Source organism: Elephas maximus, chromosome 5, assembly GCF_024166365.1.
Source record: "Elephas maximus indicus isolate mEleMax1 chromosome 5, mEleMax1 primary haplotype, whole genome shotgun sequence".
In the NCBI taxonomy this organism is placed as follows: domain Eukaryota; kingdom Metazoa; phylum Chordata; class Mammalia; order Proboscidea; family Elephantidae; genus Elephas; species Elephas maximus.
The window spans coordinates 165,787,725-165,805,923 of NC_064823.1; the positions used below are offsets into that span (position 1 = coordinate 165,787,725).

Sequence of the window (18,199 nt, forward strand, 5' to 3'; positions counted from 1 at the left end):
TTTAGCTGCTCGACGCTCAAGAGCAAGTTTCAGAGTCTCCTCTGATATCCATCTTGGTCTTTTCTTTCTTTCCTGTCTTTTCAGTGACCTCTTGCTTTCTTCATGGATGATGTCCTTGATGTCATCCCGCAACTCGTCTGGTCTTCAGTCACTAGTGTTCAATGCGTCAAATCTATTCTTGAGATGGTCTCTAAATTCAGGTGGGATATACTCAAGGTCATATTTTGGCTCTCATGGACTTGCTCTGATTTTCTTCAGTTTCAGCTTGAACTTGCATATGAGCAATTGATGGTCTGTTCCACAGTCAGCCCCTGACCTTGTTCTGACTGATGATATTGAGCTTTTCCATTGTCTCTTTCCACAGATGTAGTCAATTTGATTTCTGTGTGCTCCATCTGGTGAGGTCCATAGTCACCGTTTATGTTGGCGAAAGAATGTATTTGCAATGAAGAAGCCGTTGGTCTTGCAAAATTCTATCATTTGATCTCTGGCATTGTTTCTGTCACCAAGGCCATATTTTCCAACTATTGATCCTTCTTCTTTGTTTCCAACTTTCGCATTCCAATTGCCAGTAATTATCAATGCATCTTGATTGCATGTTTGATCAATTTCAGACTGCAGAAGCTGATAATTTCTTCTATTTCTTCATCTTTGGCCCTAGTGGTTGGTGCATAAATTTGAATAATAGTCATATTAACAGGTCTTCCTTGTAGGCATATGGATATTATCCTATCACTGACGGTGTTGTACTTCACGATATATCTTGAAATGTTCTTTTTGATGATGAATGCAACACCACTCCTCTTTGAGCTGTCATTCCCAGCATAGTAGACTATATGATTGTCCGGTTCAAAATGGCCAATACCAGCCCATTTCAGTTCGCTAATGCCTATGATATTGATGTTTATGCATTCCATTACATTTTTGATGATTTCTAATTTTCCTAGATTCATACTTCATACATTCCAGGTTCCGATTATTAATGGATGTTAGCAGCTGTTTCTTCTCATTTTGAGTCATGCCACAACAGCACATGAAGGTCCCAAAAGCTTTACTCCATCCACATCATTAAGGTCGACTCTACTTTGAAGAGGCAGCTCTTCCCCAGTCATCTTTTGAGTGCCTTCCAACCATGGGGGCTCATCTTCCAGCACTATATCAGACAGTGTTCCGCTGCTATTCACAAGATTTTCACTGGCTAATGCTTTTCAGAAGTAGACTGCCAGTTTCTTCTTCCTAGTCTGTCTTAGTCTGGAAGCTGAGCTGAAACCTGTCCTCCACGGGTGACCCTGCTGGTATCTGAATACTGGTGGCATAGCTTCCAGCATCACAGCAACACACGAGCCCCCACAGTACGACAAACTGACATACACGTGGGGGATCAGGGAAGTAACAGGTTACAATTCAGGTTCAGGAATGCTTAGGATACAGTTCTTTCATCAGACAGCCTCTTCTCAGCTATGCCCGCAGGAACATCCCTCCCTGGCCATTGGCCTTTGCCCCACTCGGGCAAGTGTTACAAAGCTCTTTTAGGTCTGCTGATAAGTACCCTGAGGAGCCCCACTCTGCCAGTAAGCCTTGCCCCAAAGGTGCTCAGCTCTAGCTCCATGGATTGGCAAACTTGGCTCCACCAAGTGCCTGGAGGTACCCTATTCCTCTGGCAAGTTTCCTGCCTGAAGGCACTCAGCTTTCTCATTCCATGGGCCGGGCAGTCCACTATGCTGTCTCCTGCCAGTCTCCTGGTTCTGCTGCCGCTTCTTACCATCTTCAGGGTTACAGCTCGCTGTCTCTCTCTCTCTCTCTCTCAGTCTCCTGGTTCCAGGAGCTTCTCGGGACAGGGATCCCAATTCCAAAAGATGTGCTCTGCTCCGGTTCTTCTTTCTTGGTGGTGGTGACACCCTCTTCCTCTTCTGGAATTGGCTCTCCTTTTAAGCCCAGCAGGATGGGAAAACTGACCAATCCCCTTGGTGGGCCACAATTACCCTATTTGCACAGTCCCACCCAGTCACTTGGTTGGAAATTACAAGAGCACGGCGAGAAAGGCCATGTAAAAGTGATCCATCACACTGTAAGTCATCCCTTGGCTTTTCTAGCCATGGTTCTTTCATACTTGGAGGATACCTTCCCCATCCCAATTGTTTTACCAGTCCAAAACAGTCACTAACAATTAGTCCTTCAATAGGGCAAAGAGTCTTCAGGGTGAAGTTATTCAGCTACCAGCCATTCAGGTCTGCTGCAGGTGTTCATCTGATCTGGTCAGGTTCTTCAAAAGTCATCTCGGCTTCACCATTCCTGGTGTCTGATAAAATTTACCTGAGAGAAGATTATATCCTCCTTCTGAGGTTCACGAGGTATCAGCATAGCAGACCTTTAAGGGGCTTTAGATCTGGCCACTGTACTCCAGTCCAGGAGTCCCTCTGCCTTAGTCCACTCTTCCACAGTTACAGCTTCCACCATTACAGTTTTTACAGTCACAATCAACCCTGTTAACACAGGGTTACTCACAGCTGAAACATAATCCTGTCAGCATCTCTCCCCAACCCTCTCTTCTCCAGACCCATCAGGAAAAGAGGAAACTACTTCACTGGGGATCCTCCCTTACCACCCTCATGTGATAACATGTCCAAAGTATGTGAGATACAGTCTCACCATCCTTGCTTCTAAGAAGCATTCTGGTTGTACTTCTCCCAAGACATATTTGCTCGTTCTTTTGGCAGCCCAAGATATAGCCAATATTCTTCGCCAAGACATTATGCTGAGTGAAATCAGTCAGTCACAAAAGAACAAATATTGTATGAGACCAGTATTATAAGAACTCAAGAGAAGTTTTAAACACAGAAGAAAACCTTCTTTGATGGTTATGAGGGTGGGAGGGAGGGAAGGGTTATTCACTAATTAGATAGTAAAAATAATTATTTCATGTGAAGGGAAGGACAACGTACAATACGGGAGAAGTCAGCACAACTGAACTAATCCAAAAGCTAAGAAGTTTCCTGAATACAATCAAACACTTTGAGGGTCAGAGTAGCAGGGGTGGGGGTCTGGGGACCATGGTTTCAGGGGACATCTAGGTCAATTGGCATAACAAAGTGTATTAAGAAAATGTTCTGCATCCCACTTTGGTGAGTGGCATCTGGGGTCTTCAATGATAGCAGGCAGCCATCTAAGATGCATCAATTTGTCTTGACCCACCTGGAGCAAAGGAGAATGAAGAACGCCAAAGACATAAGGAAAATATGAGCCCAGGAGACAGAAAGGGCCACATAAACTGGAGACTCCACCAGCCTGAGACCAGAAGAACTAGATGGTGCCCAGCTACCACCAATGACTGCCCTGACAGGGAACAAAGCAGAGAATCCCTGATGGAGCAGGAGAAAAGTGGGATGCAGACCACAAATTCTCATAAGACAAGACTTAACGGTCTGACTGAGACTGGAGGGACCCCAGAGGTCATGGCCCCTGGACTCTCTGTTAGCCCAAAACTAAAACATTCCCGAAGTCAATTCTTTGGACAAAGGTTAGACTGGACTATAAGACTTAAAATGATACTTGTGAGGAGTGTGCTTCTTAGCTCACTTAGGCACATGAGACTATGTGGGCAGCTCCTGTCTGGAGGTGAGATGAGAAGGCAGAGGGGGACAGAAGCTGGCTGAATGGACATGGGGAATACAAGGTGGAGAGAAGAAGTGTGCTGTCACATTGTAGGGAGAGCAACTAGGGTCGTATAACAATGTGTGTATAAGTTTTTGTATGAGAAACTGACTTGAATTATAAACTTTCACTTAAAGCATAAAAAAAAAAATCTTTGCCAATGCCACAACTCGAAGGCATCAATTCTTCTTTGGTTTTCCTTATTCATCGTCCAGCTTTCCCATGCTTTTGAGGCGATTGTATACATCATGGCTCAGGTCTTCAAGGTGACATCTTTGTTCTTCAACACTTTAAAAAGGTCCTTTGCAGCAGATTTGCCCAATGCAATGCATCATTAGATTTCTTGACTGCTGCTTCCATGGGCATTGATTGTGGGTTCAAGTAAAATGAAATCCTTGACAACTTCAATCTTTTCTCCATTTATCATGATGTTCCTTATTGGTCCAGTTGTGAGGATTTTTGTTTTCTTTATGTTGAGGTGTGTTGTAGGGAAAAAAACATCATAAAGTTTAGTAAACCAAAAAGAAAGTTTTATTTGGCATAATTTAAAAAGGCAAAAGTGGGAAGCAGACAAACATGCTGCCAAAGCCCTGTCTGCCCGAGTCTAAGAAATATTACAGAATAGGCAAGAATGGGAAAATGGACAAGAATGCTGCCACAGCCATGTCTGCCCAAGTCCAAGGCACGTTACAGAGTCCTCAGTATATATTAACATTACAAATAGGTAAAACCCTTAAAGCTTCACCTTTTCACAGATTGACTAGGAACTGTGATCCTACATTTTGAATTGTTCTTCTCAAGAATTATTGGTGGTATTCATTGATCCAACAAATTTTCTATTCACTAAATGCAAACAGAGAAAGATAAGAGTAGAAAGTCTTTTGTGTTCTGTTTGATTGGCTTATGTGAAAGGTTCCCTAAAAAAGTATTTTCCAAGCTTATCCTTGCTCTTGTCTTTATACCTCAGGGCCCAGTTGATGTGTCCCTGTGAGCCCTTGTGAGCCCAGCTCCAGCTGGGTCACATTCTCTGTGCTCAAGGACAGGGAATAATGACTCCAATATTATTTTCTAAATCAGGTGCAACCCATACTGAAAGCTGTGGTCTTTGATCTTCATTAGTAAGTGCTTCAAGTCCTCTTCACTTTCAGCAAGCAAGGTTGTGTTACCTGCATAACGCAGGTTGTTAATTAGTCTTCCTCCAATCCTGATGCCCCATTCTTCTTCATATGGTCTAGCTTCTGGAATTATTTGCTCAGCATACAGATTAAATAGGTAAGGTGAAAGAATACAACCCTGACGCACACCTTTCCTGACTTTAAACCAATCAGTATCCCCTTGTTCTGTCCGAAAAACTGCCTCTTGACCTATGTAAAGGTTCCTCATGAGCACAATTAAGTGTTCTGGAATACCCATCCTTTGCAATGTTATCCATAATTTGTTATGATCCACACAGTCAAATGCCTTTGCATAGTCAATAAAACACAGGTAACATCTTCCTGGTATTCTCTGCTTTCAGCCAGGATACATCCGACATCAGCAATGATATCCCTGGTTCCACGTCCTCTTCTGAATCTGGCTTGAATTTCTGGCAGTTCCCTGTCAATATACTGCTGTAGCCGCTTTTGAATGATCTTCAGGAAAATTTTACATTCTTGTGATATTAATGATACTGTTCTATAATTTCCTCATTCAGTTGGATCACCTTTCTTGGGACTAGGCATCTGTCAGTTTGTTGTACTGTGGGGGCTCGTGTGTTGCTGTGATGCTGGAAGCTATGCCACCAGTATTCAGATACCAGCAGGGTCACCCGTGGAGGACAGGTTTCAGCTCAGCTTCCAGACTAAGGCAGACTGGAAGAAGAAACTGGCAGTCTACTTCTGAAAAGCATTAGCCAGTGAAAACCTTGGGAATAGCAGCGGAACACTGTCTGATATAGTGCTGGAAGATGAGCCCCCAAGGTTGGAAGGCACTCAAAAGATGACTGGGGAAGAGCTGCCTCCTCAAAGTAGAGTCGACCTTAATGATGTGGATGGAGTAAAGCTTTTGGGACCTTCGTTTGCTGATGTGGCACGACTCAAAATGAGAAGAAACAGCTGCTAACATCCATTAATAATCGGAACCTGGAATGTACGAAGTATGAATCTAGGAAAATTGGAAATCATCAAAAATGAAATGGAACACATAAACATCGATATCCTAGGCCTTTGTGAGCTGAAGTGGACCCCCCCCCGCCATTTTAGATAGCCAATTTCTAAATTGCCCATTCCTATTTCTATCAAACCAGTACCCTGAAGAGACAACCTTTATCTTGAAGAATCTCCTGTTCCATTTGGGACTTTGAGTATTTGCATCCACAAGCAAAGTCCTGTCTGGAGCAAGCCATCAAATTGCAGTGATCTACACCAGCTCACCGTGTCAAACATCTTTCCCTTAATTCAGTCAGCTTCTGGCCAGCTCATCCGAGCCATCCAAGCTAGGTCACAGTGGGTAGCAGCCTGAGGCTTTAGAGTTCACACACACACACCTCCTGGCACTTCAAACAGCCCTTTCTCTCTCTCTCTCATCCCTAGCCCTCTGGGGCTAGGTCAGCAAAGGGTGGCGGGGGCGGGGGGGAGGTTGCCAATGGAACATGTCCAAACTCAGCTTATCTCTTCACTGCTGCAGTTAACTCACTTCCATTCAGAAGTGGACCCAGGTGGTCACCACGCCTGAGCAGACCAAGCTGTCTACTCTCTGGCTCCCTTTAACTTCCAGTCGTGAAAGGGGGCTCCTTCTGATGGACACTGACTTTTCCTGCCCAGAGGCACCCAAAGGCAAACTGCTTGCCTGCTTGAAATTAAAAAAGCAAAACAGTTACTTTTTTTCTGCAGGTTTTTCCTTCAAATGCAAACCTTCTGTTCTCTTAGCAGTTCTAGGCGGTTCTGCAAGTCTTTTTAAAGGCGAATTTCCTGACTCCCAAAGGGTTCAGGTGGGGCTCAGGTTTTCTGTCTAAGCCCTCACTCTATACACAGGGCTACTGCATTCAAATAGCCAGCTTCCCTTGGGCAAACCCTCGTTCCCCTTTGAGCATATCCAGTCAAGTATTGGCTGAAGGTGGAGTAATACCCTCTCTGTAATCTATAAAACGAAAAACCAAACCCAGTGCCGTCGAGTCGATTCCGACTCATAGCGACCCTATAGGACAGAGTAGAACTGCCCCATAGAGTTTCCAAGGAGCGCCTGGCAGATTCGAACTGCAGACCCTTTGGTTAGCAGCTGTAGTGCTTAACCACTACGCCACCAGGATTTCCCTGTAGTCTATAATACCCAATATTCATTTCTATCATACATTTAGGTTTATTTTACAACACTAGGTAGGAGAAACATTCAATACCCATAAAACCCGTTGTGACCCTATAGGACAGGGTAGACCTGCCCCACAGGGTTTCCAAGGGGCAGCTGGTGGATTTGAACTGCAGACCTTTTGGTTAGCAGCCAAATGCTTAGCCACTGTGCCACCAGGGCTCCGCGATATCCGCAGTAGATTCAGATAAACACATAAACCATTTTTGAATGTTCCAGTTTCATCTTCTCTTCTCCACACCCTGCCTGTCTTCCCATCATATGCGTATGGCCTTGGGCCTCTGGCTGGGCGGAACCAGAAGGCCCTGGCCTCCTGTCAACCATCCCATTTAACCGACTGCCCCAAGCCTCTCCAGATCCTGCTTCTGTCCTCTCAGCTGCTACATAACCTTCCTTCCGGTCATCACAGGTAACAGCAACCAAAGTAACCATCTAAGAATCAAAAATTTCACTTCCCAAGCCCCTCTGTTCTATCTGTTACAAAGTTGCTTCTGTGAGCCTAGAGCCATTACAACAAACCCTGCTTCTGACTGCTTGCAGGCAGGGACGTCTGACCTCCTCTAAATTCATGAAGGGAAGGAGGGCCAAGATCCAGGCTGATCCTATGAGGCAGAGGTCAGAAACGCCTCTTCTCTCTGCCATCTTTACCAATTCCAGCACCAACTGTCCCTCCCATGGCACTCTCTTCATTGCAATGGCCACACAGAACTGACAGACCGTACTATGGGGGTTATGTGATTATGGGGTTTATTAGGGAAGGAACGGGTTACAGTTGAGGTTCAGCAATGCTCAGGATACAGTTCTTTGATCAGGACAGCCTCTCCTCAGCCACGCCCACAAAGACACCTTTCCCCGGCCCTTGACCACTGCTCCGCTCGGGCAAGTGTTACAGAGCTCTTTTAGCTCTGCCAATAAGCGCCCAGAGGCACCCGACTCTGCCAGTAAGCCTCGGTCTGAAGGCACTCAGCTGTAGCTCTGTGGGTCGGCAAACCTAGCTCCACCAAGTGCCCAGAGGCACCCTACTCCTCCAGCAAGTCTCCCGTCCAAAGGCACTCAGCCGTCTTGCTCCGTGGGCCGGGAAGCCCACTGCAGCTTCTCCTGCCGGTCTCTCGTGCCCATCTCTCCTGCCACTGTTTCTCTGCCATGCTTCTCGCCGTCTTCAGTGTTGCAGCTCTCTCTTTCTCTGTCATCTCCTGGTTCCAGGAATTTCTCAGTGCAAGGGTCCTGGATCCAAAAGATGTGCTCTACCCCTGGCTGTCCTTCCTTGGTGGCGGTGAGACCCTCCTGTCCTGGAATTGGCTGTCTTTTCAAGCCTAGCGGGATAGCAAAACTGACCAGTCGCCTTGGTGGGCCACAATTAGCCTATTTGCACAGTCCCGCCCAGTCACTTGGTTGGGAGTTACAAGACCATGGCAAGAAAGGCCACACAAAAGGGATCCATCTCAGTGCAGTTGAGGATTTTGGGATAATGCAGAAACACTGTGTTTTGTTGCATTCAGAGGGAAACTGATCTCTTGTCCTGGCGGGAGTGAGAGGGGAGCTGGGCTCATGGTGACTCACATGCGCAGAGGGAAGGAGCTAGAAATGTAAACGAGCAGACTGGGGCAAGTCCGTGGGTAAAAGACATCGTTCACAGTTAAACAGGTAGCCAGTTTTTCACTTCCACAAAGAAACACGGAGCCACGTGTCCCTTTTTATTGAGACCTTGTTAGAGAGAAATACTTCTCTCCTGTAAGGAGGACAGCTGTGCAGATGTGACACTGAACGGCCATGAACAATGGCTTTTGTGTCAGGGTGCTGTAGGGAGCGGTGTGGAGTGTGGCAAACTGGGCTTGAATTTGTGTTGTTAAAAGGTGAGCCAGGTGGTGTCAGATATTCTGGTCTTTCGAGAGAAGCAGAATCCTGGCTCTGTGTTGAATCTAAGGATGTTAAGTGTTGGCTCAGGTGTTTATAGTACAGCTTGTAGGCTAAATAAAATACATTTGTAGGCCAAACTTGGCCTCCTCTGGTGGCATTGAGTGGTGCTGCCCTCTGGCGCCCTCTAGTGTGCCAGTGAGGTCAATGCCGCTGGCCGCGATCCTTAACGGACGGGTGAGCCCCGGACACTTCGGTAAGTGGGGATTTGTACCTTCTTAGTAAATCCTCACAGCAAACCTGTGAGGTTGGCATTGTTTTTCCCATTTTCCAGTTACAGGAGACATGTAGATATAACTCAAAGAGGCAAAGTAATTTGCCACGGGCCCAGGCAGCTGGTGAACTGACAAGGCTGACATTCAAAGTTGCCTGCAGCTTCCAGGCCTCGGCTTCTACCACCCAGCGAAGCTAAACACAGCGCAAATCTCTGCATGGCGAGATTGTTGTCATCCTTGTCGTTGTGAGCTACCACTGTATCACCCCCGCCTCATGGTGACCCAAGGACAACATAACAAGACGCCGCCCGGCCCTGTGCCATCCCCATGAGTGGTTGTGGGGTGTGGTCCACAGGGTTTTCAATGGCTGATTTTTGGAAATACATCGCCAGGCTTTTCTTCCTAGTCTTTCTTAATCAGGAAGCTCCACTGAAACCCGTTCACTATCACAGCAACGTGCGAGCCTCTGTGGGTCGGTGGGTGATGGCTGGGCCTGAGGTGGATTGGCCGGGAATTGAACCCGAGTCTCCCCCATGGAAGGCGAGAATTCTACCACGGAGCCACCACTGCCTCGTGGGCCTTGAGCTGAGAAGCTCAGGAAGGGGAAGTGGTTCAGGCAGAGCTTGTTTGTATTTAAATATTCTTTATGAAAGTGATCTGACCGCACTGTAGAACACGTGGGAAACAAAGAGATCACTCCCTGAGGCCCCTCCTCAGTGTGGTGGGTGTTGGTCCTTCAACGCGGTCCCCCGCGGTTGCCTCCTGGGACCGTTATAACATGACCTAACTGCAGAACGCCGGTTTTCTGCGTGTTGTCACACTGTAGGCGTTTGTCTACGTCACGGTGCTGCCACTGTAAATACAAGCTGCCAAGCAGACTGGCTGCAGGTTAGTGACCACTGTGCTCGTGTGGGGGTGAGTGAAGCTGGAGGACTCGTTTGTGCTCAAGGAGACAGCTCTTTCCAGGCCAGTTCTGTTCTGTTTCCGGTTGTTGAACCTTTCATTAAGCAACTGTTTAGTTACCCTTTCTCCCAGTGTTCAGCTTTCTGCCCTGAGAATATCACCACCATGAGCTCCTTTTGTTGGAGAGCTGTGTCCAGAGTCTGGACGGTTTGGCGGATAGACGGCGAGGGGCGAGGCTTTGAGCAGGGAACGGATGCCCCTCTGCATTTTCTGGAAGAGCTGCACTGCCTTGTATGGCTGCTGATGGCAGGCATGAGTGTGGCTTTCACCGGGGACCTGTGTTTGGGAAGCAGAAATCTAGAGGGCGTTCCGTTGCCCCTGTAACGATGTGCTGTGGTGTCACACACCCCACAAGCCTCCGAGTGGGGCTTTCTGTTTTGCAAACCTCAGTCAGAAGGCCCAGAGTCAGAAAGGTTCATGGGAAGAGAACCTTACAGAGATGGGAATTAACCATGATGGTTACACTTGTGTGTTCAGAAGGCTGCGTCAGGGCTCACCACGTGTGATCACAGCTGGGCTCAGGCAGCAGGTACTCGCACGTATTTCAACGAGTGAGCTGTCTGTCCTGGAAAAAGTCATTTTCTTGACTCTGGATTGTCCCAGAAGAGTGGGATGTAACATCACTTTAAAACATTAGCCGCGTTTGTACGTCCGGGCATCTGAGAGAGTTGCAGGTTGCTAGGCAACAGGAGGAGCTGGAGATGGTCCCGAGCGGGAGCTGAGCTAGGCTTACAGCCCTGGTTTCCTCTGAATGGCCCCTCTCTCTGCAGGCGCCTCCGTGGGGTGGCCCAGGTGCTTTAGCAGCTTGACTGGCATCGTCCTCACCTGCAGTGAGAGGGTGTCTCTCCTTCTCAGAGGTTCCAGCAAAAGCCCCTGAGCTGATGTCCTGGGCCCAGCTGCTCACAGGCCCACCCTAAACGTCCCGGGCCAGGTGGTGCCTCACTTGGAAGCACGGCTTCCAACCTTAGTCAACACTGAATAGAATAGTATGCTACAGCTTCACAGCTGATACCACGGACGCCCCGACTCTTCAGGCACTGAACACATTGTACAGACTTGACTGAATGTGTTTCTTTTTTGTGAGTTGTCCTTTGCCTTTTAATGTTGTTTTGGTATCTATTGAGGTCCAGAAGTTTTATTTTCTATGGTAAAATCTGTGCATTTGTTCTAGCATGGGGGTTGGTGCTGCAAGTATGACGCACAGAGAAGCCTCTCCACCCCAACATAGGGGGGCTCTCATGGATGCCCCACGGCGGGTAGGGTGGGATGGTCATTTTTGCTGTTCAGCAAAGACATAAATGGTGATGAAAGGATTACAGAGGAACCGGTGGTTTGGTGAGTTGGGGAGGGGGGGGCCAGCAGGTGGTTGGGGGTGTTTGGGGACCAGCAGAGATAGACCCCACCACGACGGGGGAGACACCTCCCGTTTTGGGCACCAGTCCTGAAGGAGGAGGCTCGTGCTAAGCCACTGTTGCTAGTGCCGCCCCTGGGGACCCAGGCCTGGGGGATGGTGTTGACAACAGGCACTGGGCTCATGCAGGCTCGGGACTAGGAGGAACACCCCCTGAGGATAACCTGGCTCGCAAGCCACCCTCGGTGACGATGTGCCCAGCCTGGCCCTGGAAACAGCTCCTCTCTCTGTGACTGATGTCATGCTCAGGCCCTGCCTGAATTCTGCACCCTTTCAATCAAGGGACCCTTCTGGGTGGCTGAGCTCTGGGCTCCACAGCAGACAGATTGTGGAAGCTCAGAGACGGTGGGCCTGGCGGGTGGCAGGAAGGGGATGCTCTTGGGGAGGGTGATGCCGCCTCCAAGGGCTCAGGAGTCCTGAGGATTGATGCTGCTTCTTGACCTCATCCAGCCCTGCACACACAGCCCAGCCCAGCACACAGGCGTGCCTGGCACACACAGGACAGCTTGGCACACAGCCGTGCACGGCACACCGGGTACTTGATGGAGTACCTCCTTTTTGTGCTGTATTTCTCCTTCTTTCTTTGCCTCTGCACCCTTGTCTGTCTGTACTTCTCTGGCTGCCAAGAGATGACCTACAAACATGAAGGTTAGTGGCTGGGGGTGGCGGTGAGGGTGCAGGGAAGTCACTTTGGTGGCTGGGAAGCTCGTCCCATTGCTGGTGATTCTGCTGGAAACGGTAACTGGGTAAGGAGAGGGCCCAGAGAGGCTTGGCTTGCTGCCAGGGTTTGTTTTGGGACATCTCCTATTTCCTCTTTGCCCCGTTTGATCTGCTGAGAATGAGCATATCTGATATTCAAAGTGTAAATGAGGATAAATGTTTATTTTTAATCGTTTTTAACAAAGCTGCCTTTATAAAACATGGGTTGGTTTGTAAAAAGGAGCCTGGAGAGCGAGACCTTGGTTGTAAAGAAATGGGCGAGGTGGTGAGCCCTTTCTGTGGGACGCGCTTGGGGTGAACAAGTCGGGGAACTGGTGCTCAAAACTATCTTCTCTTTGGGAATTCCCAGGGAATTTAGAACCATTGAGATTCAGAAAATGTTATGATTTTCTTCATACTTACTGTTTTTTAAGCCCCACCCTATGCCAAGCATGAGACAGGGCATCATTTTCTAGGTGGTTCTTCTCCCATTCCTCGTGAGGAGACGGTGAGCTATTTCACAAGTTTTGAAAATGCAGTGTAAGGCAGGCGTTTTCCTCTAAGAAGACAGCCTGGATGTCTTCACTTTAAACATTAAAATGTCTTTTTAAAATGCACTTCATTTTCTAGAGAAGTTTTAGGTTTTCAGAAAACTTACACAGAACATACAGAATTCCCACGTACCCCCTTCAGTCTACACACTGTTCCCCTATTAATGTTCCCCCTCCCCTCTGCACACAGTTTCCCTATAGTTCACGTGCCCCCTCCCCTCTGCACAGTTTCCCAGTTGTAAATGAACCCCCTCCCCTCTGTGCCCTGTTCCCCTATTGTTAACATGCCCCCTCCCCTCTGCACACTGTTCCCCTATTGTTAACGTATCCCCTCCCCTCTGCACACTGTTCCCCTGTTGTTAAGGTACCCCCTCCCCTCTATGCACTGTTCCCCTGTTGTTAAGGTGCCCCCTCCCCTCTGCGCACTGTTCCCCTGTTGTTAACGTGCCCCCCCCGTACACTGTTCCCCAGTTGTTAACGTGCCCCCTCCCCTCTGCACACTGTTTCCCTGTTGTTAACGTGCCCCCTCCCCTCTGCACACTGTTCCCCTGTTGTTAACGTGCCCCCTCCCCTCTGTGCACTGTTCCCCAGTTGTTAATGTGCCCCTCCCCTCTGTACACTGTTCCCCAGTTGTTAACGTGCCCCCTCCCCTCTGCACACTGTTTCCCTGTTGTTAACGTGCCCCCTCCCCTCTGCACACTGTTCCCCAGTTGTTAATGTGCCCCTCCCCTCTGCACACTGTTCCCCTGTTGTTAACGTACCCCCTCCCCTCCGCACACTGTTCCCCTGTTGGTAACATGGTGTACTCATGTGGTGTATCTGTAACAATAGATAAACCAGTGTTGATACATTGCTGTTAACTAAAGTCCATTGTTGCATGGCAGGTCACTGCTTGTGCTGTACGGTCCTATGTGAAATGTCTTTTTTCTATTTTATTTTTATTAATAAGGGCATAAATATTTGTAGTACCTGTTAGCTTCCGATATAATGTAGACACCTCAACAATATCTAACCCTTACAAGAAACAAACTAGCCTGCTCCAAATGTTATAAAAGATAAAAGGTATTTGGGAAGATACTGTGTGTCATCATGGCCCTGCCTCAGCCCTTGCTGCAGGGTTAGCATCTGAAGTCCCTTCTGTCTGCTTTCCTCCCTCCCTAAGGCCTGGTTGTTTGGAACCTCTGTCTCTGGGGCTGCATTACCCGTTACCCGTCGGGGCTCCCCTGGTTCTCAGTTAGTTTGTTTACAGCACAGCTCGACTTCCAACTTTCTGCATCAACTCGAGTTAATGCGGGTGTTAGGGCTCAGTAATGAGCAGCCCCAGGGTGTCAGGGTGGGTCGTCGGGGTCATTGCGCCCTGATGCATGAGCCCAGGATGGTCCATGCAGTCCCAGCTCAGGCTCAGTGATGCTTCCTGGGGCCTCACAGTGTGTCCGAGCTGGGGCCTTCCAGCCAGGTGGGTCGACTGGCACAGGGACAGGGTAGTGCCGGGTGAACTGTGTGTGCAAAGGGGTCCCTGTGTTGCAGACGCTCTGGTCCTGGGCACCCTCACCACGGCCGTGATGTCATCACTCCTGACGATGTCACGTGTGTCAGGGTAGAACTGCTCCGTAGGATGTTTGGGAAGTAGGTTGCCAGACCGTTCTTCCATTGTGCTTCTGGGTAGACTCAAATCACCAACTTTGTAGTTAGTAGTCGAGTGTGAACCATTTGCATCACCAGGGACTTTGAAATTCCCGGAGCCTGGTAGGTCCCCATGCTCCTTCCTGTTACGCCCCTGGGGGGACTAAGCAGGGGACCACCCAGCGGATGTCGAAGGAACAAGAATGAGGTCCTGTGCAAACCTGAGCTACTTGTGGATTGGCAGCTTGGCTTTGAGCCCATTAACAGAAGGCTTGTTTGCCAAACTCGTTTAACAGCCACCATTTCTGCAGGGCCTGCGCTGTGCTTGGCCCTGGGCTGCAGTGTGAACAGAGGCACCACCCCTGCCCTCCTGAAGCTGGCGTGGGCTGGGGGTGGCAGGAAATAAACACACAGGAAAATGTGCCTGCGTCGGACGCTGGTGAGAGCTCCAAGGATCGTGAAGGAAGGAGGACGAAATGCTTTAGACACGGTGGTCGGGAAGCCTGCTTGATAAGGTGCATTTGTGCAGACACCAAAGGAGAAGGAGAGAGCCAAGTGCTGGGGCGCGGGGTGGGGCGTGACATGCAAAGGCCCTGCCACAGCAAGTGCTCGGTGCGTGTGAAGGGCAGGCATGTACAAGGTGCAGGTGTGGGTAGGTGTGAGGCATGCATGGTGCATGTGTGGTGTGGGCATGTGTGGTACAGGCATGTGCGAGGTGTGTGTGTGTGGGGGCACGGGAGCACGTGGGGCAGAGGGGCTAGACCAGAGCATTGAAGTCATGGTTCCTTCTTTATGATTGTGAAAGCCACTCCTGAGTTGTAAAAGCAAATAAAAGTGCTTCTTGGGTTCATTGAAGGGGAAAAAAAGCTGAGGTTCCTAAACATGGGACACTGACCTGGTGCTTGGCCTCTTCTTTCCCCTGGAGGACTGGAGCATCATGTGGTGGGACCACGTCTGGTTTGGGTCATCTGAGCCACAGAAGGTGCCTAGTCAGTGCCTGATGAGTGAATAAATGCGCGAGCAAGTAAATGAGGAAGGAGGCTCAGCACCCTGTGGTGGTGTTCAGGGTGGATGGGGTGCTGGGGGGGCTACGGGCTAGCACACTGAGGGTTCGAGTCACCTCCCAATCCGAGTGCTGGACACAAGGGCCCCAGAGCATCCTCCTGATATTTATGAAAGTCCTCAGTTTTCTGGAATAAAAAGTCAGAATTTGCCTACTGCCACTGAGGAGGAATTGGCCGTGTGCCTGCTGGGCGGTCTCAGCCCTGGGGTCAGATTCTGGACACCTGTCCATTTGCAGCCTTGACCTCTTTTTGGCCGTCTCCATCCAGATCCTCTCCCTCCATCAACTGTGCAGCCCACTCTCCCCACTGCCCCCAAGTTCCAGGCCCTGAGCCAGACTCCTAGCTGGGCAAAGCGCACATGGGGCCGTAGGCAGGGCTCACGGTGAGGCAGGACCCTGTCTCACAGAGAAGAAGGTGGGGATGCGAGGGCCAGGTGGTGGTGAGCTCACAGTGTGGTTGTGGAGCCAGGTCAGACTGCTCCCTCCACCTGCGAACATCCACACTGCCGCTCCCTGTATCCCCCACTCAGCAGACCCCACCTGACAGCACCACCTCCCATGACCTACCTCCTGGTCCTGGGACGCCCTCAGCCCCATCTGCTCTGTGACGGTGGGGCTGAGGCCTCGGCAGCCCTGGTCTGCTCCTTATGGTGTGCACCCTGCGTTTCACAGAAGCATGTTGTGGAGACATTTTTTGGATTTGATGAGGAGTCTGTGGACTCAGAAACGTTATCTGAGACGTCCTACAACACGGACAGGACAGACAGGACTCCAGCCACACCTGAGGAAGACATGGACGAGGTAAGCCACCCCCTGGCTGTCGGGACCCTCAACAGGGCCACGTGGCAGCACAGCCTGCCTCCCGCAGAGCCAGACCCCAGGTGGCCCCTTCCTGCCATCCACGCTGGCATCAGGGAGGGTGTCTCCCCTTTTCCCAAACCCTAACTTCGGAAGGAAGAGGCTGCAGCCTTTGGGCATTGTACCCTGTGTAAGGGAAGTTCAGCCCGGTGGGTCCTCCTCACTCACTGCCCCCACCAGACTAGTCATTGCCTTTCCCTTTTTTTTTTTTTATTGTAGTCGAGTATGTAACAAAACACTTGCCAGGTAGCCACTGTCATGAACAATTCAGGGTGTTAGTTATGCTCACCGTGCTGAGCAGCCATCACTACGATTTTGATGATAAAGACAACATCCCTGTGGGGAAGTCCACAAGCACTACAGGTGTGAGGCGGAACGTGGGCTCCCGCAGCTCTGTCGCCCTCAGTGCCCCTCACTCTTGGGTCGTCCAGGCTCATGGTTCAGCTATGGAGCAAACGCGCTGGGTTCTCTAGGGCACAAAGATGCCTTCTCACTACCCCCTCAATTCCACTGTGAACCTTCCTCCCCCATGGGGTCAGTGTCTGCCAGGATGCAGGTTCCCTGTCCTGCTCGTCCACCCCTCCTTCTGCACCTGGTGACTTTTCCTGAGCCCACCTGGAGGGTGGGAGGGGTAGGGGCATGCCCAAGGCCGTTCTACTCCTGGGAGGGGTGTGTGTTCTACAGGGGGGCCGTGCTCCTGGGGGCTCTTAGGCCCCACTGTGGGGCTACTCTCTGCAGCTCCCTGGCTGGGTTATAAACACTGCCGCCTCCAGCTGCCTGAACTCCCTCTGCCTGGTCGCCCTTCACAGACTCCCTGCTGTCTGTGGTCTTTCAGGGGAGTTCCTTCCAGGTGCTTCCAGGCAAGCTTCCCCCCAGGGGTTCATGTGGCCACAGGAGAACAAGCCCCCAGGTGACCCCTGCTTTTTACCACCTTCTGCTGAAACCCTAGCGACATGGGTCAGATGCTCTGAGGGGTCTTGGGACCCCATCTATGCTTGGGGGTGGGCAGAGAGATGCTCCAGCCCCCTCTCCTAGCCCAGCCTTGGCCTCACGTGGCTCAGGGCTCTGGTGCTGGAGACCCTCACGGCCGGTTGACGAGTCCCCTGGGCAGCGTGGATGGGGCACTGGGTTTTGTTCCTGGCCATGGTCTTCACCACAGCACTGCCGGCCTCAGTTTATGTTAGGTTCCATTGGACTTAAATGGGGTCTTCCAGACACTATCTTGGGTCAGTTCTATTCAGCCTACAACACAAGTTTTTCCATGTGGGACATGCACCCGGGCGTCCTTCCTCACAGCTGCATGGGGTCTGTCATGTGGGCTCCTAGCGCTTCATGGGTCCACTTGTCTTCAACTGCAGGCAGCCAGCACTCTGTGAGGTGCTGCACTCGACTCTTTGCTCCTGAAGTTCACGCCTCGGGATGGATTCCCAGAATGGGAGCAGGAGTCCAAGCTTGTGGGTGCAGGGGGACTCTGTGCCCTCCTCCCCCCATGCGTCCCGTGTAACTCAGGCGACTCCTGGGAACTCCACACACTCTGGAGAAGGCCCCCCTTTATCCTTCAGCTCTTTGCCCCCACGGCTTGCTGCTGAGTAATTGTCAGCCAAGTTTGGGGGACCCGGAGCTAGCTTTTGCCCAGGACAACTATGGTGCTCAGGAACATGTGACATCATGTACCACCATATCACATCACATCACGTCACACCACATCACGTCACACCACATCACGTCACACCACACCACGTCACATCGTGTCGCAGACCCAGAGCTAGCTTTTGCCCAGGATGACTCTGGAGCTCAGGACCATGTTACATCACATCACGTCACGTCATGTCACACCACATCACATCATGTCACACTGTGTCACACAGCATCATGCTACATCACACAGCATCACACAGCGTCACAGCAG

General features: G+C 50.2%; 1 protein-coding gene across 9 annotated transcripts in view; it reads left to right on the forward strand.

The window, feature by feature from the left end:
• Nucleotides 1–18,199, forward strand: part of JAKMIP1 (janus kinase and microtubule interacting protein 1) — a 164,096-nt gene that overhangs the window by 97,394 nt on the left and 48,503 nt on the right. For all 9 annotated transcript variants that reach the window (XM_049886791.1, XM_049886798.1, XM_049886799.1 and 6 more), the window contains one exon: nt 16,105–16,233. In XM_049886791.1, the coding sequence (XP_049742748.1) occupies nt 16,105–16,233 (129 nt within the window). The remainder of the gene's footprint in view (nt 1–16,104; nt 16,234–18,199) is intronic.